This window comes from Mustela nigripes, chromosome 4 (genome assembly GCF_022355385.1).
Source record: "Mustela nigripes isolate SB6536 chromosome 4, MUSNIG.SB6536, whole genome shotgun sequence".
NCBI classification, from domain to species: Eukaryota; Metazoa; Chordata; class Mammalia; order Carnivora; family Mustelidae; genus Mustela; species Mustela nigripes.
This window is the reverse complement of record NC_081560.1, coordinates 50,616,046-50,643,209: the sequence shown is the minus strand read 5'-3', so window position 1 is coordinate 50,643,209 and position 27,164 is coordinate 50,616,046. Positions and strand designations below refer to the sequence as shown.

At 41.8% G+C, this 27,164-nt stretch overlaps 1 protein-coding gene across 2 annotated transcripts in view; it reads right to left on the bottom strand.

Annotated features, from left to right (window-relative positions):
• GSDME (gasdermin E) overlaps positions 1-25,950 on the bottom strand; it is a 72,503-nt gene extending 46,553 nt beyond the window's left edge. For both annotated transcript variants that reach the window (XM_059395676.1, XM_059395677.1), the window contains exons 1-3: positions 25,851-25,950; positions 13,547-13,776; positions 10,459-10,651 (exon numbers count right to left, since the gene is read on the bottom strand). In XM_059395676.1, coding sequence (XP_059251659.1) covers positions 10,459-10,651; positions 13,547-13,757 — 404 coding nt within the window. In that variant the 5' untranslated portion in view covers positions 13,758-13,776; positions 25,851-25,950. The remainder of the gene's footprint in view (positions 1-10,458; positions 10,652-13,546; positions 13,777-25,850) is intronic.
• Positions 25,951-27,164: the final 1,214 nt, after the last annotated feature.

Below are 27,164 nucleotides of genomic sequence, written 5' to 3'. Positions count from 1 at the left end.
TACATGGGGGCGCCTGGGTGGCTCAGTGGGTTAAAGCCTCTGCCTTCAGCTCAGGTCATGATCCCAGGGTCCTGGGATCGAGCCCCACGTCGGGCTCTCTGCTCCGCGGGGAGCCTGCTTCCTCCTCTCTCTCTGCCTGCTTGTGATCTCTGTCAAATAAAAAAATAAAATCTTTAAAAAAAAAAAAAAGAAAGAAAGAATAAAACATGAATCCAAATCATTATGAAAATGTCTCATTAAACATGGTATTCTCCATTTAAAAATTTTTTTAAAAAGAAGTCCCTGATCTATCGTAGCGTGGTTTTCCATCAAGAATATTTAAAGATAGGGGCGCCGGGGTGGCTCAGTGGGTTAAAGCCTCTGCCTTCGGCTGGGGTCATGATCCCAGGGTCCTGGGATCAAGCCCCGCATCGGGCCCTCTGCTCAGAGGGGAGCCTGCTTCCCTTCCTCTCTTTCTGCCTGCCTCTCTGCCTGCTTGTGATCTCTGTCAAATAAATAAATAAATAATCTTTAAAAAAAAAAAAAAAAAAAGACTATTTAAAGATAAACAGAGCTCTCATTCAAAGAGGTCAGCTCCAGGTGTCTAGAAGGTTAATTCCAGTAGAATACCTTCACGCTCAACAAGGCTAGATAAATGTTGTATATGCAGGTGCCCGTTTTTTCAAGAATAGAGGAAGTTTTTGAGAGGTACACACATTTCATGGACAATAAAGCTAATACTCTGAATTCTAAGCGTTAAAATATCTTTTACACAGATGACAAGTTATCTAAATTACCTGAAATAAAATGATTGACTGCAAATAAGTCCTCAAGAACGTACAGTACTGGGCGCCTGGGTGGCTCAGTGGGTTAAGCCGCTGCCTTCGGCTCAGGTCATGATCTCAGAGTCCTGGGATCGAGTCCCGCATCGGGCTCTCTGCTCAGCGGAGAGCCTGCTTCTCTCTCTCTCTCTCTGCCTGCCTCTCCATCTACTTGTGATTTCTCTCTGACAAAAAAAAAAAAAAAATTTTAAAAAAAAAAAAAAAAAAAAAAAAGAACGTACAGTACTTAAGCATTACTAATTACCTCTCCCAAGGCCACACATATGTCAGACAGCGCCTTATCAATCCAATGATGTTGTAGGAGTCCAAAGATAGGCAGATGATGTAGATAAGAATTTATGACTCCAGCATGAAGTAAGAACATTAGCTCTACATGATCTCTGTCCCATGACTGGGAGAGTCTTCCCTTGCCATCCATCCCCTCCCTCTGTAACTCACCTTTACCTCTTAGCAACAGAACAAGGAGGAGTTGACTCTGTCAGAAGACTCATCTATTTCTCGATGTTAAATGTCTTCCTTCCCATTTTCCTAGTGCCACCTTCTTCCTCACCTCCACCTCACCACCTTCATCACATCTACAATGAACAAGCTTCTACAGACCCTCCTGAGGTGATCTCATCCCTGTGTACAGCTCCTCCAGGTGGGCAGGCCTAGCCACGCGCTGGGCTTGCTCACACATGTCTAGTCCACTGTGCTGGGAACCTGGATTCATGCTTTACCTTTCCATTCTGTGCCAGAACATTAGCTACTTTTACCTCAGCCAGTTTCTTTGCCTCACAGTCACTTAAACACAATTTTGAAGAAAGAATGGGAAACTTAGAGCCAGGAAATCCTGGGTTGAATCCCAGCTCCAGCATCCAAATTGAGCTCAGGGACTGAAAACAAGTTACTTTTCCTTCTGAGCCTTAGATCCTAAGTGAAAAAGAAGAGAATTGTGCAGAGTAAATGCACACTTTGTGTCTGTGCCTTAAAGTGCCTAGCACACAGCAGGTGCTCAGTAGAGGCTTGTTTCCTTCCCTTCCTCTCTCCCTGGCTTCCCACTTACAACTTCTGGCAAGAACTTCTTTCCCTTCCGAATATTTTCTCCTATCTCTACTCACTGACCCCTTTCCATATGCTTCCTGTTGGCATCATTTTCTACACCTGAATCACAAAGAGGGTTTGGAAAACCTATACTGGGAAATACGATTATAAAGCATTGCCAAACCTGGGTCACAAAACAGAAGTATTTTGTAGCAACACGGACGGGACTGGAAGAGATTATGCTGAGTGAAATAAGTCAGAGAGAGGCAATTATCATATGGTTTCACTTATTTGTGGAGCGTAACAAATAGCATGGAGGACATGGGGAGTTAGAGAGGAGAAAGGAGTTGGGGGAAATTGGAAGGGGAGGTGAACCATGAGAGACTGTGGTCTCTGAAAAACAACCTGAGGGTTTTGAAGGGGCGGGGGGTGGGAGGTCAGAGTACCAGGTGGTGGGTATTATAGAGGGCACGGATGGTTAGTGAATAAGCTTTGCAGACTGCAGTTGCCTCAGTGTTCTCAAGGTCTATAGAAAATCCACCCACTAAATGCTTGATACTTGACTTTTATGGTAGTATTTACTCATTAATTTTTTTAAACATAATTTTGTTCAATGAGTGAATGTATTTTTTATTTCATATAATCCTAAAAATGTTGGAAAAGTGAAAATAAACCACCTATATACAAATGCAAGTGAGTTTTCTCTTCATTTGGAGTTGCATTTTCTATTTTAAATGAACAAGAGTAAAAAGAAAAAGAATGAAAGATAGAAAAAGGGAGATAAAACTACACAGAAAAATACACATATGTTAACATACAAATGAAGACATCAGCTCTTGTGAAGATGATTGCAAAAACTTCTCAATTGGACTCCCTGCTTCCACTCATCCACTCTCTTCTCAAATCAGCAGCCAGAAAGATCCCTCTAAAAAATGAGTCCCACCATGTCACTTCTTGCTCAAATTCTTCTGGTGGCTTCCCATCTCACTCTGAATAAAAGCTGAAGTCTTTCCAGCAGCCTGCAAGTCCCTGTAGAACTTGCCATCCACTCCTTTTACCCACCCAGGCCTCCCTTTCTCCTGCCCAGCTTACTTACTCCAGCCACATTGGCCCTTGCCCACAACACTCTTGCCCAGGATACCCCTGTACTTGAATCTGTCCTCCTTCAAATCTTTGCACTGAGGCCAACTTCCCTGCAATGCCTTCTATGGCCACTTTTTCAAATCATAAACCCCATTCCTAGCACGCCCTTCTTGCTATATTCTTCTCCATAAAACCAATCCCCATCAACCCAGTATATACTGCACTGAGTTGTACATTTTGTGTCTCTCCCCACTAGATTAAACAGCAGAAATGTTGGCATTTTGGTCACTGCAGCATCCCAAACATGTAGAACAGTACATGGCACATAGTGGCACTCAACAAAATTCCTTATCAACTGTTCAATAGACATAAGGTAAAAAGAATGAGTTATATGGATTAAAAAGAATTTACTACAAGCTAAGCAAGGAATAACTGTGGGGTTTTCTTCAAGATCTCCTAGTTGAAAATCAGCTCTTCTGCTAAAGCCCCTAATTTGTTTTCTTCTTTTCCTAATCAGAAAGCTAGCAGGAACCAGACGGGACTGTCATTTTCTTGCTTCTGATATCAATATTTAAAAATGTAGGTCATAGCATTCTCCTCATTGGCATTCTCATCATTGGCATTTAATAAATAGCATAACTTTTTTTAAAAAGTAGATATTTGCCTGAAGTAACATTCTTTTAGAGTGCTTCCCTTAAGCTTTGCATAGTGGCAGTATCATATGAGGCATTATGAGGTTTATCTAAGGCACAATTATTGCTAATAGAGTGCTTCCTTTAAATGTAAATGGACTAAATTCTCCAATAAAAATGCAGAGTAGCTGAATGGATAAAAAAAAAAAAACACTCTAGACCCATCTATATACTGCCTACAAGAGATTCACTTAAGATATAAAGACACAAATAGAGAGAGTGAAGTTCTGGAAAAAGATATTACATATAAATGGAAACCAAAAGAAAGCTAAGCTAGCTAGAGCAGACAAAAAAGACTTTAAAACAAGGACTGTGATAAAAAACAAAGAGCATTATTTGATGTTAAAGGAGTCAACCCAACAAGAGAATATAACATTTGTAAATGTTTATGTACCTAACATAGGAGTACCTAAATACATAAAGCAAATATTAACAGACCTAAAGAAAAAAATTGACAGCAATACAATAATAGTATGGGGCTTTAATATCTCACTTTCATCAATGGATAGATCATCTCAGACAGATTATCAGGAAGGAAGTATCAGCCTTAAATGACATGTTAGGCCTGGTGAACTTAAAAGATATATATAGAATATTCTATCCAAAAGCACAATACACATTCCTCTCAAGTTCATATGGAACATTCTCTAGTATAGACCATTATGTTATGCCACAATTCTTAATAAATTTAAGATGACTGAAATCACATCAAGAATCTTTTCGGAACACAACAGTATGAAACTAAATTCAATTACCAGAAGAAAACTGAAAAATTCACAGAGATGTGGAGATTAAAGAACATGCTATGGAACAACCAATGTGTGAAAGAATAAAAGATTAATTAAAAAGAAATCTTGAGACAAAAGAAAACAGAAATATAATACACCAAAACTAATGGGATGCAGCAAAAGTTCCAAGAAGGAAATACATAGCAATAAATGTCTACACCTCAAGAAACAAGAAAAATCTCAAATAAACAACCTAACATTACACCTCAAGGAATTAGAAAAAGAACAAAGCCCCAAATTAATAGAAGAAAGGAAATAACAAAATGAGAGCAGAAATAAATGAAATAGAGACTAATAAGACAATAGAAAATATCAATGAAACTAATGGCTGGTTCTTTAGAAAGACAGACAAAATTGACAAACTTTTAACTAGACTCACCAGGAAGAGAGGATTCAAATAAATAAAATCAGAAATGAAAGAGAAGACATACTCAAAATGATACCATAGAAATACAAAGGATCTTAAGACAGTACAATGAACAATTATACACCAACGAACTGGACAACCTGAAAGAAAAGAATTAACACCTAGAAACATACAACCTACTAAGACTAAATCAGGAAGAAATAAAAAATCTGTACAGTCCAGTTACTAATAAGGAGACTGAATTACTAATCAAAATCTCCCAACAAATAAAAGTCAACCAAAGAGCCTCAGTGGTGAAGTCTACCATGCATTTAAAGAATGGCAATCCTTTTCAAACTCATCCAAAAAACAGAAAAGGAGAGAACACTTCCAAATTCATTTTAAAATGCAGCATTACCTTGGTACTGAAACCAGACAAGAATATCACAGAAAAGAAAATTATAGGTCAGTTGGGTAACACATGTTAACAAGACTTATTGTGGTGATCATTTCACAATATATACAAATATGGAATCATATTGTACACTCAAAACTAATACTATGTTGCATGTCAATTACACCTCAATTTAAAAAAGAACGAACATGGGAGAAGGTAGAGGGAGAGGGAGGAGCAGATTCCTTGCTGAGCTGGGAGTCCAGCATGGGACTTGATCCCAGGACCCTGGGATCATGACTTGATCATGAAGGCAGATGCTTAACCAACTGAGCCACCTAGGAGCTCCAGTACATTCAAACTTTGATGGGAATTACATTCAATCTGTAGGTTGTTTTGGATAGTAGGGACATTCTAGTGATATTCTAAACCATGAGCATAGAATATCTTATTATTTATTTATTTTTCAATTTATTATTTATTTTAAAGATGTTATCTCTGTCAAATAAATAAATAAGAAGTAGGCAGAGAGGTAAGCAGAGAGAGATGGGGAAGCTGGTTCCCTGCTGAGCAGAGAGCCTGATGCGGGGCTCAAATGCAGGACAATATCCATGATAGACATAGATGCATAGATCCTCAACACAATATTAGCAAACTGAAGAAAACATCACATTAAAAGAATCATATATAATGATCAAGTCAGATTTACTCCAGCTATGCAAGGATGGTTTGAGATCCATGAATCAAGCAATGTGATACACTACCCTAACAAAATGAAATCATAGCAATCATACAACCAGTTCAATAGATGCAGAAAAAGCAGTGTTAATGAAATTCAATATTCCTATATGATAAAACCTCTCAACAAAGTAGATATGGAGGGAACATACCTCAATATAAGGCCATATATATGATAAGCTCACAGTGAAAATCCACACTCAACAGTGAAAATCCAAAGCTTTATCTCTAAGATTAGGAACAAGGATGCTCACTCTCTCTACTTTATTCAACATAGTACTAGAAATCCTAGCCAGAGTGATTAGACAAGAAAAAGAAATAAAATGCCACCACACAGGAAAGGAAGAAATAAAACTACTTCTATTTGCATATGACACGATATTACATACGGAAAATCCTAAAAACCCCACCAAAATACTGTTAGAACTAATAAAAAAATTCAGCCAAGTTCCAGGATACAAACTCAATACACAAAAGTCTGCTGCATTTCTATACATAGATATGAACATTCCAAAAGAGAAATTAAAATAATTCCATTTATAATTACATCAAAAAGAAGAAAATACCTAAGAATAAATTTAACCAAAGAGATGAATATTCTGTACACTGAAAATTGTAAGCCTCTGATAAAAATAAATTGAAAAAGGGGCACCTGGGTGTCTCAGTGAGTTAAAGCCTCTGCCTTCAGCCCAGGTCATGATCCCAAGGTCCTGCGTTTGAGCCCTGCATCAGGCCCTCTGCTCAGCAGGGAACCAGCTTCCCCATCTCTCTCTGCTTACCTCTCTGCCTACTTCTTATTTATTTGACAGAGATAACATCTTTAAAATAAATAATAAATTGAAAAATAAATAAATAATAAGATATTCTATGCTCATGGATTAGAATATCACTAGAATGACCCTACTATCCAAAACAACCTACAGATTGAATGTAATTCCCATCAAAATTTGAATGTATTGGGGCTCCTAGGTGGCTCAGTTGGTTAAGCATCTGCCTTCAGCTCAAGTCATGATCCCAGGGTCCTGGGATCAAGTCCCATGCTGGACTCCCTGCTCAGCAAGAAATCTGCTTCTCCCTCTGCCTTCTCCCCACACTCCCCACTCATTCTCTGTCTCTCATTCTCTGTAAAATAAATAAATAAATCTCTTTTTTTTTTCCTCAAGATTTTATTTATTTGTCAGAGAGACAGAGAGGGCACAGGCAGAGTGGCAGGCAGAGGCAGAGAGAGAAGCAGGCTCCTTGCAGAGCAAGGAGCCCAAAGTGGGATTCAATCCCAGTTTGCTGGGATCATGACCTGAGCCAAAGGCAGCCATTTAACCAACTGAGCCACACAGGCATCCCATAAATAAAATCTTTTAACAAAATTCCAATGCAGTTTTCACAGGAAAGAAAAAAAAAAAAAAAACTCTAAAAATTCTAAAATTTGAACAGAACCACAAAAACTCCTGAGTAGCAGGAAGAAGAACAAAGCTGGAGATATCACACTGTCTTATTTCAAACTATATTACAAAACTACACTAATCAAAACATTAAGACTTGGACATAAAACAGACATACAGATCAAAGGAACAGAATACAGAGTCCAGAAATAAAACCATGCACATACCGTCATTTCATTAATGACAAAGAAGCCAAGAATATAAAATGGGGAGAGGACAGTCTCTTCAATAAATAGTATTAGAAAAACTGGAGAGCCATATGCAAAAGAATGAAACTGGGCTACTATCTTACATCATCCACAAAAATTAACTCAAAGTAATTAAAGACTTTAATGTTACACCTGAAACCATAAAACTCCCAGAAGAAAGCATGGATGGTAAGTTCTTAGACATCAGCCTTGGCAATTAGTTTTTGAATCTGACACCAAAAGCAAAAGCGGCAAAAGAAAAATAGCAAATGGGACTACATCAAACTAAAATACTTCTTTCTGCACAACAAAGGAAACCATCAACAAAAATGAAAAGGCAACCTACTAAATGGAAAAAGTATTTGCAAATCATATACCCGATACAGAGTTAATATATCAAATATATAAAGAACTCATACAGTTCAACAGAAAAAAGAAATCAATTTTTAAAATGGGCAGATCTGAGTAGACATTTTTCCAAAGAAGACATACAAATAGCCAATAGCCACATGAAAAGATGCCCAGTATCACTCATCAAGGAAATGCAAATCTGGGCACCTGGGTGGCTCAGTCAGCTAAGTGTCTGCCTTCAGCTCAGGTGGAAACAGGTGGGAGTCCCAGGATCGAATCCTACATCAGGCTCCCTGCTCAATGAGGAGTCTGCTTCTCCCTCTAGCCCTCCAACATCTCATATTCTCTCTCTCTAATAATAAAAATCTTAAAAAAAAAAAAAGGAAATATAAATCAAAGCCACAATGAGATATCACCTCCTACCTGTTAGAATAGCTCGTATCAAAAAGACAAGAAGTGGGCACCTGAGTGGCTCAGTTGGTTAAGCCGCTGCCTTTGGCTCAGGTCATGATCCCAAGTTCCTGGAATCGAGTCCCAATTCAGGCTCTGCTCAGTAGGGAGCCTGCTTCCTCCTCTCTCTGCCTGCCTCTCTGCCTACTTGTGATCTGTCAAATAAATAAATAAAATCTTAAAAAAAAAATTTAAAATAGAACTACCATACGATCCAGAATTTTCACTTATGCGTACTTATGCCAAGTATTTAAACATTTTTGCAAAAAGATTTGTGCCCCGATGTTCACTGCAGCATTATTTAGAATAGCAAAAATATAGAAACAATCTAAGCATCCATGGATATATGAATGGATAAAGAATTATAGTATATATATATGTTGTATTGTGGTTTATAGTAAGAAATATATATTTGGTCTTCAACCCAGTTCTTGGCACAGAGCTTCTAAAACCTGTGGAATTTCCTGCGATAAAAGCAATAAAAGTGTCTTTTGTTATCTTAATGTTGTGACTTTGGGAAAGCCTGAGGTAACCTAAAGATGGGGGCTGGTTAGGGAGTCAACCTGTAATTAGAAGGTTTTAACTTTCAGTACCCCGACTCCAACCTCTAGGGAGGGGAGAGGGGCTGGAGGCTCAATCAATCACCAAATGGTCCATGAGGGTGTAATCAATTCTGACTGTGTAATAAAGCCTCCATAAAACCCCAAAAAGATGGGGCTCAGAGAGCTTCCAGATTGGGGAACACATGAAGATTTGGAAAGAGTGGTGACCTGGAGAGAGCAGGGAGGCTCCATGACTTTTCCCATACCATGCCCCATGCATCTCTTCCACCTGGCTGTTCCTGAGTTATTATCCTTTTGTAATAAAACAGTGATCTCCTATATAAAATGTTTCATATTTCAAATTAACTGAACTCAAGGAGCGGGTCACGGAATCTGATTTTTAGCCAGTTGGTCAGAAGTATAGCTGACAACCTGGACTTGTGAAGGACATCTGAAGTCCAAGGATGGGGGCATGGGAATCTCCAACCTGCATGCCTCATCGTCAGAAGTACAAGGAACAGCCTGGGCTTGCTGCTGGCATCCAACACAGACTGAGGGTGGAGGACAGTCTTTTTAGGACTGAACCCTTACCCTATGAAGCTGATACTATCTGTAGGCAGAAAGTACCAGCACTGAGTTGAGTTCTTGGACACTCCTGGAATAGAGTCAGGTAGCTAACTTAACACATACACGATGGAGTAGTATTCAGCCACATAAAAGAAGGAAATCTTGCCATTTGGAACAGCATGGATGGAGCTGGGGATTATGCCAAGTGAAATAAGCCACACGGAAAGACAAGAAGAACCCAATCTCACTTATATATGGAATCAAAACAAACAAGCTCATGGATACGGAGGCCAGATTAGTGGTTGCCAGAGGTAAGAGGGTGGAGGTACATAAAATGGGTAACGATGGAAAAGTGCAAACATTCAGCTGTGAAAGATGTAAGATACAACACACTGACTATAGTCAGTCATACTGCATGTTTGAAAGCTGCCGAGAGAATACATTTTAAAAGCTCTCATCGTGGGGCGCCTGGGTGGCTCAGTGGGTTAAGCCACTGCCTTCGGCTCAGGTCATGATCTCAGGGTCCTGGGATCGAGTCCCGCATCGGGCTCTCTGCTGGGCAGGGAGCCTGCTTCCCTCTCTCTCTCTTTGCCTGCCTCTCTGTCTACTTGTGATTTCTCTCTGTCAAATAAATAAATAAAATCTTTAAAAAAAAAAAATAAAAAATAAAAGCTCTCATCGCAAGAAAAAATGTATTTACAACTACATATGGTGGTAGATAGATGTGGTGTTCATCCTGCAATAGGGACAAATAACAAATCATTATGTAGTGCACCTGAAACTAATACAACATTATATGTCAATTACACTTCAATCAAAAAAATAAAATAATAATATTTTCCACTTCTCCCCACTCCAGCTAAGAACAATGAAGAAATTCCAGGCTAAAAGGATCAGCTCTCAGAAAGTTTCAACCCAACACTCAATCAAAGCAACTTTGCTTTGGGGCAAAGTTCCCATCTGTCACCCTTTTTACAAAGGTCCCAATGAATGAGATACGTGTCAAATCCAAAATGCCAAACAGAATTGTCATTACCTCTCAGTGGAATCTCTGATGAGCTGCTGCAGGTCCACCTCCTGCTTCCTCAGGCTTCCAAAAGAAGACTGACTTTCCACAAGTCCTTTGCCTCCAACATTCAGCTTGACCTTCCCTAGTGCCGTCTCAATGGTCCCGCTCACGTGGTTTTGAAACTTGCCCTCATATTTCACAAAGTCCGACTCCACGACCACTGGAGTGAATGACACAGGCAAAGGAGTCTGAGGATAATTTGGCCACCTAGCTGCCTTAGGTCACCTACCTTCCCAATCCTATGGAAAACCACAGGAAAAAAATTTTGAATTTCCATTCAAAATGGAAAGTTGGCAGCCATGCTCCGTATATGTTCAAACCAAAATGGAGCTAGCACCCCGAGGTACTGACTGAGAGAGGGATGGGGCTGGTGGCCAGGGGGCTCTATTGGGTGCTGTTTTTGTTTATTTCGTCTTTCATTTCCAATATATACATATGTAGACGGGTACCACAAGTATCTGAAGAGTTTAACAAGTTTAAAGCCAGCATCCTGGGGCCCCTGGCTGGCTCAGTCGGCAGAACACTCAACTCTTGATCTCAGGGTTGTGAGGTTTAACCCCACAATGGCTATAGAGATTACTTAAAAATAAATAAGTAAAAAAACTTTAAAGCAAGCATCCATTTAACCACTATTCAGATAGAATATTTTTAAATAGAATATTTTATATATTTTTTTAAAGATTTTATGCATTTATTTGACAGAGATCACAAGCAGGCAGAGAGGCAGGCAGAGAGAGAGAAGAAGGGAAGAAGGCTCCCCGCTGAGCAGAGAGCCAGATACGGCTCGCGACCCTGGGATCACGACGTGAGCCTAAGGCATAGGCTTAACCCACTGAACCACCCAGGTGCTCCTAAATAGAATATTTTAAATGTGTGAAGACTGTAAAGGAACTGCATGCGGAGGACACCGAAGCAGAGTGAAAACAGCAGTTCTGCTCCTGACCCATGTTCGAGTGGTCTGCCTTACTCAGCCCTGTGGAGCGCGGGCATCTCCCCTTCCCACCCACCAGTCTAGGAGGACATCCCCCTGGCCTTCACTACCATCTCTATGAAAAAATTTCCTTTCCCGTACTTACTTGTTTATTTTTTATTTTTATTTATTTATTTTTTAGAGCGATAGCATGGGCAGAGGGAGAGAATCTTAAACAGGCTCCACCCCCAGCAGGGATGCAGGATTGACTGGGGGCTGGATCTCACCACCCTGAGCTCCGGACCCAAGCTGAAATCGCGAGTCTGAGGCTTGACTGAGCCACCCAGGCATCCAGGCTCACCTGTTTACATTGACCTCTACCCAGCCATTTCATTCCTTATCATACAATACCTTATCTCTCCTCAGACAGTCAGTCCCTCCCTGCCTCCCTCTCACTCAAACACTGTCCTGGGACAGACAAGCTCCAGGCACTCTGCCCGCCCTTTCTGGCTTCTCAGACTTGGGAAAATGCCACCTCCCCGCCATCCAGGTGTCCCAGCTTCAGTCAAGTCCTCTGGGAATTAGTGTGTTCCTCACCTGGTCACACCCAGGGGACCCGCACATTGCCTTCAAGACCTGCCATTCTTATACGGACACCAAAGATAAATACGTGCTGATCTCACCTCAGAACTGCCCCCTGCTCTTATCTCCAGATTTCTACTGTTCTCAGTTTTAATCCAGCCAAATACCACCATAAAAATAGTGTCAGTCATTGTCATTTGATATAACTGTATTTAGAGCCTCTTAGGAACTTTACACTTGGCTTTTTCCACTTCCCTGACCCAAGGCTCTCCTGGGCTCCTGGCTGTACTTCTAAGAGATTCAAGTCTGCCTGAAGTCTGCAAGACTTCTTTCCATCCACTCACTGCCACCTACACCTGTATTTCCTTCACTTCAGTCAAGGAAACCATTCCTCAGCAAGGGCTGAGAAGTTATCATCAATCACTATCTTCACAATTTACGAAATAGAAAATCATCTCTGTCACCACCACCACCAAAAATAAGACAACCATTTAAATGCCTTTAATCCCAAATCTTTTCCTATTTATATCTTATGGAATACAAACATTTTGGGAAATGTGTTGGGAAGTAGCACAGAACACTGGTTAAGAACTCCAGATTTTAATCACTATTCTACTATCCCTACCTAGAAGAACTGGCTACCACACATTTCTCTGAACCACGCATTTCTCTGAACCTCCGTCTTCTCAGTTGTGATCTGGAGATACCACCTTCCTGATGGATTCTGTTACATGCTGATGTACGTAAATCACATAACACAGAGCCTGGCACATAGCACGTGCTCAATATGTCCACTGGGTTTCGGCCAGAACAATGTCATTTTCTGATAAAAGGAACAGTTCTAGATCATACAAAGTGCTACACAGAAATTTTATTTCTTTACCTTCCCTCTTCTCTAGCTATTTTTGGACTAGCTTGAGAGCCTGACTGCTCTGCTCTCACCAGAAAGCTCCCTTATGTGAATAACAAAACTTTCCACACCCTTCTAATGGATAGTGGCATCATCAACTTCAACACTAAATCAGATTTTGGGTGACAGATCCATCTTATCTATGCTGGGCGGCCACAACACTTACAATAGGCATGTATTATTTTAATACTCAAAACTGCAATTTTTTTTTTAATTAAGCTATAACTTCTCTTGTCTGGCCTGTAGAATTTTGTTCATTTTTAAAAAGGGGTACCTTGAGGCACCTGGGTGGTTCAGTCGGTTAAGCGTCCAACTCTTGATTTCAGCTCAGGTCAGGATTTCAGGATTGTGGGTTCGAGCCTCACCTCCAGCACTGTGCTCAGTGGGGATCCTGTTTGAGATTCTCTCTTCCTCTCTTTGTCCCTTACCCTCCCTCCAAAAAAATATATAAAATCTAAAAAAAAAAAAGAAAGTAAGAAAAAAAGGAAGAAAGGGAGGGAGGAAGGGAAGAATGTCTTTAAGAGTGTATGCAAAGAAACCGAATTCATTGTAAGGTCTCACCTTACAATTGATCATTCACGACACCATGTGCCTAGAAGATGAATCATCATCTTTTCAGGAACCAACTGTAGAATATACCCAAAGACACTTACCTGGACTCAGAAACTGGTCTTCTGTGAGTACATCTCCAAGGGTGACAGATAAAAACTGGTACTTGGGTCTCTGCCAGCACCAGAATCTCTTCTTTTTGGTCACCAGACTTAGAAGTTGTAACTTATCAGAGTCATTCAAGTTTGATACTGCAATCAGGTTACCTCCGGCATCAACTTCTTTAAGAAAATTCCTCGTTGCTTTGGCAAACATTATGAGAGCTCCAGATTACCTGGATAAAAAATCAAAGTTACCCCACAAATTAAACAAGAAGTTATTATTTCATTTATTTTTTTCTAAAACCGCCTTATTTTTCCTTTGTGTCAATCACTATATATTAAAGAATACCTTCTCCTTAGAAAACTCTCTAGTGGGGGTTCAGTTGATGACAAAGAAATCAAACAAATACTGAAAGAGACTCCGTAGGTTTGGATAGGCCAAGTTACGCTTCTGACATAAAGAACCTCCAAATATTCGTGGCTTATACCAAGAAAGGTTTATTTACTGGTCACTATATCTGGTAGTGAGGACAGGAGAGCTTTTCTCATCATAGTCATTCAGTGATCCAGACTGAAGGGGCAGCCACCATCCAACATGACGGGTTCTGGAAAGTCTCACACCAGCAATTAAATGCTCTGGCCCAAAACTAACACACGTCATGTCCACTCAAAATTTGCCAGACTGGTCATGCCTCAGCTAGCCAGAATGGTCAGGAAATACAATGGTACCATGTATCTAATAGGTAGAGATCTGAGGATATTTGTTGACCAACAGACTACCCTAATTTATAACATACAAAGATATGACCACTTTTTTTAAAGGGTCAACGTGCTTTTTCTCCACACTGTGTGATTTCCCCTATTCACAAAGGCCAACGAACTATTACTTTTTAATCCAGAAATGAAGACCCAGTCACTCCTCAGCTGGAGGGAAAAAGAAGAAACACATTGGCAGATATAAAACCGTGCATTAGGTGGAAGAGGTATAGACTGTTCAATAAATGGTGTTAGAAGAATTGGCTAATCATCTGGAAAAAATAAAGCCAGATTCCTATCTTATGCCGTACACAAGACTGAATTCTTAATGGATTAGAAGGGTTTATTTGAGGAAAAAATGAAACCATAAAAGTACCAGAAAAAATGCAGACAAATATTTTTTTCAATTGTAGGATGAGAAAAGCCTTTAGGAAGACAAATGGCAAACTGAGAAAATACTCTTAATATTTATAATGAAGAACGAGAATACTTAATATATAAAAAAATCTTTTACAAGTTGTTTTTTTAAAATACTGTAGTAGAAACATGGGCAAAGGTTATAACAATTCACGATATATAAACTGCCCCCAGCCCATACACATACAAATATATACATATGTGCAAACACACAAGTACACCCATATATAGTCATTACTCAAAAGCACAAATGAAATAAGATTTTTTAAAAATTATCCACGGTCAAAGGTTAAAATATCTAATGGACAACAAATGTGTGTCATTTGTATTTCTATCCTGGTATCTGGCAGCCACATAGGTATAAAATCACACAGTTTGAGAGCTGGGAATAGTCTCAGACATAAACTAGTTCAACCCCTTTGCTTTATGTTTCTGTTTGTTTCTGTTTTTTAACTTACTTTTTATGCTTTTAAATTTTATTTATCTATTTAAATTCAATTAATTAACTTATAATGTACTATTGGTTTCAGAGGTAGAGGTCAGTGATTCATCAGTCTTATAAAACACCCAGGGCTCATGCTAGCATGTGCCCTCAATGCCCATCACCATTTACTCCATCCCTCCACCCACCTTCTCTCCAGCAACCCTCAGTTTGTTTCCTATAGCTAAGCATTTCTTATGGTTTGTCTCCCTTTCTAATTACATCTTATTTTATTTTGTGCTCCCTTTCACTATGATCCGGTTTTGTTTCTTAAATTCCACGTATGAGTGAAATCATCATAACAGTCCTTCTTTGACCGACTTAGTTCACTTAGCCTAACACTCTCTAGTTCTATCCATGTCATTTTTGATGGCTGAATAATATTCCATTGTGTGTGTGTGTATATATATATACACACATCTTCTTTACCCATTCATCTGTTGAAGGACATCTGGGCTCTTCCCATAGTTTGGCTATTGTGGACATTTCTGTTATAAACACTGGGGTGCACATGATCCTATATTTTTTGGGTAAATGCCTAGTAATGCAATTGCTGGGTCATAAGGTAGTCTATTTTTAACTCTTTGAGGAACCTCCATACTGTTTTCCAGAGCGGCTGTACCAGTTTGCATTCCCAACAGTCTAAGAGGTTCCCCTTTCTCCACATCCTCACCAACATCTGCTGTTTCCTGACTTGCTAATTTTATCCATTCTGACTGGTGTGAGGTCCTATCTCATTGTGGTTTTAATTTGTCTCGGATGCTGGGTCATGTTAAGCATTTTAAGAACAAATATTGTTAAAATGTCTATGCTACCCAGAGTAATCTACCCATTCAATGCAATCCCTAACAAAATAGTATCACCATTTTTCACAGAGCTGGAACAAATAATCTTAAAATTTGTTTGGAATGACAAAAGACTCCAAATAGCCAAAGGAATGTTGAAAAAGAAAATCAAAGCTGATAATATCACAATGCCAGACTTTAAGCTCTATTAGAAAGCTGTAATCATCAAGACAGTATGGTACTGGCAAAAAAAAACAGGCACACAGATCAATGGAACACAATAGAGAACCCAGAAATGGACCCTCACCTCTGTGGTCAACTAATCTTCAACAAAGCAGGAAACAATGTCCAATGAAAAAAAGATAGTCTCTCCAGCAAATGGTTTTGGGAAAATTGGACAGCCACATGCAGAAAAATGAATCTGAACCATTTTCTTACTCCATACACAAAAATAAATTCAAAATGGATAGAAGACCTAGGTGTAATACAGGATTTCATCAGAATCCTATAGGAGCACATTGGCAGCAACCTCTTTGACCTTTGCCATAGCAACTTCTTGCTAGACACGTCTTCAAAGGCAAGTAAAAAAAAAATCAAAAATGAACTACTGGGTCTTCATCAAGATAAAAAGCTTTTGCACAGCAAAGGAAACAGTCAACAAAATCAAAAGACAGCCACTGAATGGGAGAAAATATTTGCAAATGCCCTATCAGATAAAGGGCTAGTAACCAAAATCTATAAAGAACTTATCAAACTCAGCACCCAGAAAGCAAATAATGCATTCAAGAAATGGGCAGAAGAAATGAACAGATATCTCTCCAAAGAAGACATAGAAATGGCCAAAAGGCACAACCCACTTGCTTTAACACAAAGTTCCTCTAGTATATCAGAAAACATTGGTCTTACCTATCACTAGTTCTTCTCTAAAGTGCCTTTTCTTAGATTACTCTGTGGCTACCTAACCCTATTCCTGTATATTAACAATAAGAATAAACATTTAAGGAAGGGATGCTAAAACACAAAAAGTTCCTTATTTATTTGAGCAAGAGTGCTCGTGTGCAAGCGCAGAGGGAAAGGCAGAAGGGGAGGAAAGGGAGAGCGAATCTGAAGCCGACTGCACAACAAGGACAGAGCCCGATACAGGGCTCAATCCCAGGACGTCAAGGTCATGACCTAAGCTGAAACCAAATGTCAGAAGCTCAACTGACTGAGCCACCCAGGCATCCCTAAAAACTTCCTTTCTGATCAACAGTGAACTGTAAAGAAGGGGAATTATGTATGCTCAAACTCTCAACTCTAATGCATCTCTCACTATACTAAGTTTCTTGCATGTGATGGAGCCCTCATTCATTTATCAACACACTTACTGTATCATTAATTATCTTTAAGTACCTACTATACACAGGTACTGTATTTAAGAGCTTAGGATACGGATATGAAAAGTTGTCTCTATACAGATAGCCAACAGACACATGAAAAGATGCTCAACATCACTCATCATTAGGAAAATGCAAATCAAAACTATGAGATATCACCTCACACCAGTGAGAATGGCTAGAATCAAAAAGAGAAAAAAACAACAACAAGCGCTGATGAGGATGTGGAGACAAAGGAACCCCCATGCACTGTTGCTAGGAATGTAAATTGGCATAGATTTCATGGAAAAGAGTATGGAGGTTGCACAAAAAATTAACAAGAGAAATACCGAACAACCCAGTAAACCCACTAGTGGATATTTACCCAAAGAAAACAAAAGACTAATTTGGAAAGATATATGCAACTCTGTGTTTATTGCAGCATTACCTACAATAGCCAAGACATGGAAGCAACCCAGGTATCCACCGACAAAGCAGATAAAGACAAAGTGGTATATTTCTGCAGTGGATATTACTTAGCCATAAAAATGAATGAAATCTTGCCATTTGCAACAACACGGATGCTAAGTGAAGTCAGGCAAAGACAAATATCATATGAATATAAAGTACGAATTCAAATATTATATGAATATATGGAATAGGGAAAAAAAAAACAAAATAAATGAACAAGCAAAAGCAGAAACAGATAAATACAGAGAACAAACTGAGGGTGGCCAGAGAGGTGCGGTAGGAGGATGGGTGAAGGGGAGTAGATGGTGCAGCCTTCCAGTGACGGAATAAATCCCAAGGATGAAAGGTACAGCATAGAGAATATAGTCAACAAATCTGCAATAACCTTGTAGGGTGGAACAGAATAGAAAACCCAGAAACAGACCCACAACTATATGGTCATTTAATCGACAAACCAGTAAACAATATCCAATAGAAAAAAAGACAGCCTCCTCAACAACTGGTGCTGGGAAAACCAGACAACAACATGCAAACAAATGAAACTGGACTACTTCCTTACACCATACACAAAAATAAGTCCAAAATGGATGAAAGACCTAAATGTGAGACTGGAAACCAACAAAATCCTAAACGAGAATACAGACAGCAACATCTTTGACCTCGGCCACAGAATCTTCTTACTGGACATATCTTCAAAGGCAAGGGAAACAAAAGCAAAAATGAACCACTTGATTTTCATCAAGATAAAAAGCTTTTGTACAGGGGCAGTGGGTGGCTCAGTGGGTTAAAGCCTCTGCCTTTGGCTCAGGTCATGATCCCAAGGTCCTGGGATCAAGCCCCACATCAGGCTCTCTGCTCAGCAGGGAGCCTGCTTCCTCCCCTCTCTCTGCCTGCCTCTCTGCCTACTTGTGATCTCTGTCAAATAAATAAATAAACTCTTTAAAAACAAATCTTCTGCACAGTGAAGGAAACAGTCAACAAAACTAAAAGGCAGCCTGTGGAATGGGAGAATATATTTGCAAACAGCATATCTGATAAAGGGTTAGTATCCAAAAATCTATAAAGAACTTATTAAACTGAACACCCCCAAAAACAAATGATCCAGTAAAGAAATGGGAAGAAGATATGAATAGACATTTTTCCAAAGAAGACAACCAAACAGCCAACACATGAGAAGAAGCTCAACCTCACTCACCATCAGGGAAATCCAAATTGAAACCATGATGAGACACCATCTCACAGCTGTCAGAATAGCTTAACACAGGAAACAACAGAGGTTGGCGATGTTGTGGAGAAAGGAGGGCCCTCTTACAGTGTTGGTAGGGATGCAAGCTGTGGAACAGTACGGAGTCTCCTCAGGAAGTTAAAAATAGAACTACCCTACGATCCAGCAATTGCACTAGTAGGTATTTACCCAAAGGATACAAAAATATAGATTTGAATGGGTACATGTACCCCAGTGTTTATAGCAGCATTGTCAACAATAGCCAAACTATGGAGAGAACCCCAATGTCCACTGACTGAAGAATGGATAAAGAAAAGGTGGTGTGTATACACACACACACACACACACACACACACACACAGGAATATTACTCAGCCATCAAAAAGAATGAAATCTTGTCACTTGCAGCAACATGGATGGAGCTACAGGGTATTATGCTAAGTGAAATATGTCAGCCAGAGAAAGAAATACCATATGATCTCATTCTTATGTGGAATTTAAGAAACAAAACAGATGACCATATGGAGTGGGGAGGAAGGAAAGAGGGGAACAAACCATAAGAGACTTAAAGATAGAGAACAAACTGAGGGTTGAACAGAGGGAGGTGGGGGGTGGGCTAAATGGGTGGTGGGTATTCAGGAGGACATTTGCTGTGATGAGCACTGGGTGCTGTGTATAAATGATGAATCACTGAATTCTACTCTGAAACCAATACAGTACTATATGTTAACTAAAATTTTAAAAGAAATTAAAAACCAAAAATATTGTGTGTCGACTATACTTCAATAAATATATAAAAAGTAGTCTCTCTTCTTACTGAGTGGCTAGTTGGGTGGCCAGATAGAGAAATAAACAATTGTGTCAATATCTAGCATAAAACCTAAGTTGTTACAAAAAATGAACCAAAAAAGGGGCATTTAAATTCAACTGGAGAGAAGTACAGCGTCAGAGAAATCTTCCTAAAGTAAGCAGTGTCCCAGGGGCATTTTGTGGGCTCAGCAGAAGCCAGCCAGCAGAGGAGCGCTATTGGGGTGCTCCAGCAGAAGTGTAGCAATGACAAAAGCCCAGCACATGCAGGAGGTGGCGGAAGTGTTGGGGAGATCATGCATGGCAAGCTCCAGATGGTCCACAAGACCTCATTTTGTGTTAATATGCCCATTGTCCCTTCTTTGCTTCGAGACTAGTTCCTGCTTCGGTTCTGGAGTGGGGAAGGGCAAAGCACAGGCCTCAGTCCCAGCCCTACAAGCCATGCCTCCCCTGCCGGGGGCCGGGGCAGCAGGAATCTTCAGGGGGAGGGGTTGTATAGAGAGTGATGCAATCAAAGTGGTCACTTAGCATGATGTTCTGGAAGCAAAATTGGAAACCAGCTGGAAGGAAACAAGATTAGACATAGACGACAAATGGTTATACTGAACTATGTCACAGGGCTAAGGATGGAAAAGATGACTGAGTGGTTTCCCCAGAACTCTGGCCAAATGTGAGAGTGGTGTTGGAAGAGACTCCCCAGGATGGTCTACAGGTGTCTCAGGTGTGGGCTGGTGGATGAGCTACAGATAGGGAATTCAGGAGGAAGCAGACTGGTGGCAGGCAGAAGACAGTACCTGCTGTAAGTGTATCTAGGAGAGCATACAAGTTTTATTTGGCCAAACATGGGGAAAGAAACTGTAACAAAATAAGGTCTTCCCAACGACCTGTGGAAACCGTCCAAGTGAAAAGCCCCCACAGATTCTTCCTCAGCATCCCACTGGTAACAGATTCTCTCTCTCTCTTTTTTTTTTTTTTTTAAGATTTTATTTATTTATTTGAGAGAGTACAAGCACGGAGAGCAGCAGGAAAGGGAGAAGCAGGCTCCTCACTGAGTGGGAAGCCCAATGCAAGGCTCGATCCCAGGACCCTGGGATCATGACCTGAGCGGAAGGCAGAGGCTTAACTGACTGAGCCACCTAGGTGCCCCAGAACCTCCTTTTATGGTTTCTGTTCTTTTCGGGGACTACCTGAGAGGGACGTCACTAATTTCCCTTCAGATCAAACAAGCTTCTGAAGAAGTTAGATCAGACTTGCCATTAAAAAAAAACAAAGCCCATCTGTTGTGGGTGGCAAAGCCTTTGTAATGACACTAATCCTCCCCACAGGAATTAGAGGATAAAGAAAGGGAACTCCTAAATTAATTTTTAATTTTTTTCCAATTACCATCAGACACAGACAATTTGCCTTTTTTTTTTTTTTTTAAGATTTTATTTATTTATTTGACAGAGATCACAAGTACGCAGCCACCCAGGTGCCCCGACAATTTCCCTTCTTGAGAGGGCAGTTTGCTTTAGGAAGAGTTAACTCGGGTGGCTACCGCTTTACAGGTTTTTAATAGAATCAGGCTTATTTAGGAGCACCTGGGTGGCTCAGTGGGTTAAAGCCTCTGCCTTTGTCCTCGGGTCCTGGGATGGAGCCCCGCATTGGGCTCTCTGCTTGGTGGGGAGCCTGCTTCCTCCTCTCTTTGCCTGCCTCTCTGTCTACTTGTGATCTCTGTCAAATAAATAAAATCTTTAAAAAAAGATCAGGCTTAAATAAATAAAATCTTTTTTAAAAAATCAGGCTTATTTAATCAAGGAACTCGGTATATTCCTGTGAAGTTAAAGTTAGAGGTTTCTTTTATATTATGATGTTTGAATACATAATACATTACATGGCTCAAATATCTAAAATGTGTGGAAAAAAAAAATACACACTGAGAAATCCCATTCCTACCCAGGTCCCACCTTCCCTTTCCAAGGCTCTCTTCTGCAGGTATATTACCTTGGTGTTTCTTTATACAAATGGAAGTTCAAAGGAGTCTGCACATCTGCACACTCTTCTGCAGGTTACTTTTTGTCATGTAACAACATCCCAGAGATCTTCCCATGTTAGTACCTTCATCTTTGCAGCTGCATAATACTCCACTTTACTTGGCAGTGCCACTGTTTGTCCTACATTGCCATTCCTACATTTTTTATTATAAAAAATGCCACACTAAATGCTTTTGAATATATGTCTTCCTCATAGATGGGTAAGAGAACCTGAAAGAAGATTCCTACAAGAGAGCTAGGGGTGCCCCAATGGCTCAGTTGGTTAAGCAACTGCCTTTGGCTCAGAGCATGCATTGCCAGGTCCTGATATCAAGCCCTGAGTCAGGCTCCTTGCCTAGCAGGGAGTCTGCTTCTCTCTCTCTTTCTCTCCCTCTGCCCCTCCCCATTGCTTGTTCTCTCTCTCGCAAATAAAGTCTTAAAAAAAACAAAAGAAAGAAATTCTTAAAAAAGAAAAAAAAAAGAGCGAGAGAGAGAGATTGTTAGACCAATGGGTAAATACATCTAGAATTTTAGGGGTTGTACCATTTTTCAGTCTCACCAAAAAGGTATGAAAAATCTCAGCAACAAAGTCTGCTATCAAACTTTTGTGTTTTGTCAGTCTTGTAGGTGAGAAATGGTATCTCTTAGGGTATGTTATTTTAACATAAATCGAGTATCTTTTGTTTAAAGATTTTTGTTGTTGTTGTTTAAAGATTTTCTATTTCTTTTAACTGTTTTTGTCCTCGGTCCATTTTCTTTTGGTTTTGTCTTTATTCCTAGGAGCTTTTGACAAAGAGATCAGCTCAAATATAGGCTAGAAATTTAATACAACAGTGTATCATGTGGCATTGGAAGACAGTAAGTCACCATACCATTCTCAACGACCTAAAGTAACTGTCGAGCCGGGAAAGATTAAATAATATACCAAGGGCCAACTAAAGGGTCTAGAACCCAATTTGCCTGACACAGACAAGCACAAGAAAATCTCAGTTAACAGTAAGTCAGACATCAGATACAAATTTCCAGTGTGTTCCAATCTGGAAGTAGACACAAATGACCTCATGAGAGATCTAGCTCCAACTGCTTATGGCCTTAAAAAAAAAAAAAAAAAAAAAAATCCCTTGCATTTCACAGCTGTATCACAGATCTCCACTCTCACACGTGGCCTTAAGAATCCCATTAGCTTGGTGGGGTTAAACAGGTGATGGGGATTAAGGAGCACACTCCCCGTGATGAGCACCGGGTGTTGCATGGAAGTGCTGATCACTAAACAGTACACCTGAAACTGATATTACCCTGGCTCTTAACCCACCTACGTGGGTTTGGTCGTTTGAAGCAATTAGAACTCGAAGCAATTAGAACTCAGGAGGTCAAAGGAAATAAGGTGAAGATATGTAAGTTTACGTCAGACTCCTGGACAACAGATCTCAAAGGAAGAGACTAAGAAAGCAAGACAATGCCAAGTCAGAAAAGCACACAGCCAACTGGGGCCACTCAGGAACCCTAAAAACAGGTGCCAAGGTGAAGACTGTGTAAGAATATACTATACTTAGCATCCATTCTTAATGGTTCTGCCTGACAGAATTAGCAAATCCTTGAGTTGTGAAGAACTCAGTTGTTCCTCACACCCAATTCAGGATTCTTCTCTGCAGCAGCTCTGGTGGGTCACTGGTCCTCTACTTGACTAGTTCTGGGCAAGAAACCTCAACATCAAAATACACTAAAGAGAAACAACTGTATGGTATGTGCAGTGTGCCAGACACTGGGCTAAATTCCTATTACCCATTTCCTCATTTAATCTGCACAACAACCGTGAGTAGGCATTTTACAGATGTGGAAGTTTGAAGATGTTAAGTAAGTTGCCCAAATCACGAGAGGGGGATAAAAAAAAAACAGCCCGACACCCGCAAGCTGGCCCAGTACTATCAGCTAACCCTAGTGTTGCTAGGCAATGGCCCAGCATTCTCCTGGTGAACACGAACAATGTCTCAGAACAGCAACATCAGGCAAGGCCACTCTGCCGTCATGATAAATTAAGACAAAAACAAGACCCCTCATAATCTCATCTGACCTCAGACAAATATGAACATTGTCCAAATCACAAAAACAACCAGACATCCCCTCCCCCTCCACACACACACACAACCACCATCATCACCACCAGTCCTGGCTAGTGAGTGACTGCTGCTTCTTGGTCAACCACAGCTTTCACCTCACTGCAGCCTTCCTTTGAAGATACTCAAATAGAATTCTCCCCCTTCCAGACAGCATCCAATCCTGAGCAAAGTCCTGTTTCCTTTAACTCTCCCCATAACCACCAAGCTAAATGCTGTAACTTCTTTCTAACACTGACTTACTGAGACACCCCATGGTGTGAGGTCTCCCTTGCCACAACAAGCAACAAATCCAACTTTTCCAACTCTACATGCATTTCCGGAGGTCCCTGGAGGGCACTGCTGTTATGCAGAGAATTAGAGTGAAGGTTCCAATGGAGGTCCACCTGCCTCCAAAACTTAAGCCCTTGGCCACACAACTTTGCAGATTTCTCAGTCAGCTTTTTAAAATTTGGGCTGCATATAATTCATTTCATAAAATAAGAAGGTATGCTCAATAGGATAGACTTCAGTTTTAGTGGAAGTGAAAATCACTTCCATGGAACACGGTTATGGGACACATGTCCTCACTACGCAGGGAAATGAGATGTTGCTGTACTTGCCTCAAAGTTAACGACTTCAGCACATTTTGAATTGTTTTTAATTTTCTAAATAACAACGTGAAGTTTAGTCTATTAAATTAAAACAGAGGTGTCATCCTTTTATATCTTCCATGCTCGAAGCCCAGTCAGTGCCTGAGCTCATTTTTATAATAAGACAAATTAAAGACAAGCTACTCCGTTACTTCTTTCTAAAATAAAAATCAGTATGTGAAATTAAAAAAAAAAATGATGGTCACAAGACAGGCTGAGCTTGAGCTTGAGAAAGGAGTTAGCATAAAGCGACAAAGTCTTTGGGAAGTGAGGTGGATAAGGGGAGGGACAGGGTTTCAGAATAGAGAACCTGCTGGTCCCCTTGAGGGATGAAACAGACCAAAAAGAAAAACACTTCTGGAAAATCCAAAACTTTGTCTCCAAGCAGGCGATCTATGGGGACAGTAGCTGGGAGCCTGGGCCCTATTTCTCAGATCTCTCTAACAGCCCGGGTTCCACTTCTCGCAGCTGTTCTCCTTTATAGGAAGAGCGCGTTGGTGATTTCGACAAATATCAAGTTACATTTCCTCAGCTGGATCTCCGGCCTCACATCACTTCTTTCATTCCACACTCTGTCTGCCCCCTGAGAGCTACGAGGCCGAGACATCCGTTCCTCCCCTCAAATCACTCTTTTGAACGCAGCCGGCGCTCCGCCAGGGATGTTTTAAAACATTCTACAACGCACTCCTGTACAGGAGCCGCCCCTCTCCGCTCGCTCTTCGGCGCAGATGCGAAGTGGGTCCCAGGGGGTCCGCACCTCCAGGCCTAAGTTGAGCCACACGAGCAGCTGTGATGTCATCCCGCCCCCTGCCGATGACCCCCAGGGGGCTTGGCCTTCTCCGCAGGCGTGGGGCCCAATTTTAGGCGATTGAGGGAACCGTTCCAGCCCAGAGACCCAAATCCCGTGGGCTCCGGCCTCTCCTTCCCTCACGCACGCCCCGCACGCTGGGAAAGCCTTTGCACAGCCCGGGGGAACCGGGAGGACAAAGAACGGCAGAGGGGTGGTGAACAGGGGGCGACAGAAGGTACCGGCCCTCGCGACAGCCCGAGAAGGAAGTGGCCGCGGGGAAGGGGGAAAGGGTAAGGGAAGGGGTGGCGGGGAGAGGGGCACGCGATGGGGCCCGCTGGCCGGGCGGCCGACCGACTCGTCTCCCTTCCGCGGGGGACGGCGGGGAGGGGGGTCCGGGAGAGAGAACGGGGCTCCCCGGGGTGGGCCGCCCGCCCAGGCGCGAGCCGGAGCCGCCGCACTCACCTGCCCGCGCCGTCGCCGCCGCGTCCCCGCAACCGCGCACTCGGCGCCCTGCGCCGGCCTAAGGTTTTGAGCCCCGCGGGGCGGGCTGGGGGCGGGGGCTCGGCGGGAGGGGGCGGGCCGGAGGGACCTTTGCTCGGCGGCCGCCCCCTGCGCCGCGGCCCGCCAGCCCGACGGGACCGGGGTGCCGGGTCCAGCACAGCCTTGGCGGGGCGGGTGCGGCCGAGGCGGGGCGGGGTCTGCGGGCGGCGTCCCGGAGCCGGCGGGTCCCCTCTCTTTCGGTGACTCCGCCCACCCGGGTCGCTGACACCCCGGGGCTGGGCTTTGGCCAAAGTCCCCGCGCGCTTTTCGGGATCCGAGGCCTGGGGCGCACCGGGAACATGCGGGGGCCTCATTAGAGAAGTGGGCTCGGCCTCCCTCCCCGAGGCCTCCTCTCCCGCCCTCAGTACTGCCGGGCCCCGTCATCGAGAGTTGGGTGCCCCCTGGCACCGCGGCTTCATCGTTCCACCGGGCAAGTCTGAGGCTGCTCGAACCTGTGGGAGCCCCTGATGCCCAGGCCTGGGAGTGTCCGGATTGGTGGTGTGACCGCGCCCACACTAGTCCTGGCATTATTAATAATTCATGCAACTATATTCTAAGCTCCTCGAGGGCAGCGCCCGGCACCCCTCACTAGGTGCTTAGTTAATGAGTGAATCTGAGCGCAGTTGGTGCTGACTGACTTAAACACTCTATCCCTTCAGTCGGTATTTATAGCTCATCTTTTCTGAGCAGCACTCTGCTAAGCTGAGAACAATGAACGAGAAAAAATAAAATTCTGTCCTTGGCGAACTTGCATTCAGGAATGTTGAGTTTTGTTGCTACCTTCCACGGGGCAGGGAAAGAGGCAGGGCTTGGGCCGGGATTTGGGGGGGAGGGGGATGTTCTAAGTCTATCCCTCAAAGTTACCCCACTCTTGTATTTGTCTCAGGAAAGCCCTTCCTGACTATTCCCATTAAAAATACTGCCAGTCCATCAATCTGCTGGAACACTTCCCTAGTTCCTTGCCTGCTTTATTTTTCTCCTTTGCACCGACCACCATCTGAGAGACTATACACGTCGCACTTACTTCATGTATTTTTCTCTTTCTTAGAATGTCAGTTCCACGAGGGTAAGGACTTATATCTGTTTTGTTCACTATACCCAGCACCTAGCATAGTAGCTGTTGCATGATAGATCATAAATAATTGTTAAATTAAGTAATGCATCCTCCTGTTTGTTTTTCCAACTAGACCGTGGGGTCTTACTCATCTGTGCAACCATTAGTGGTGGCTGAATAAG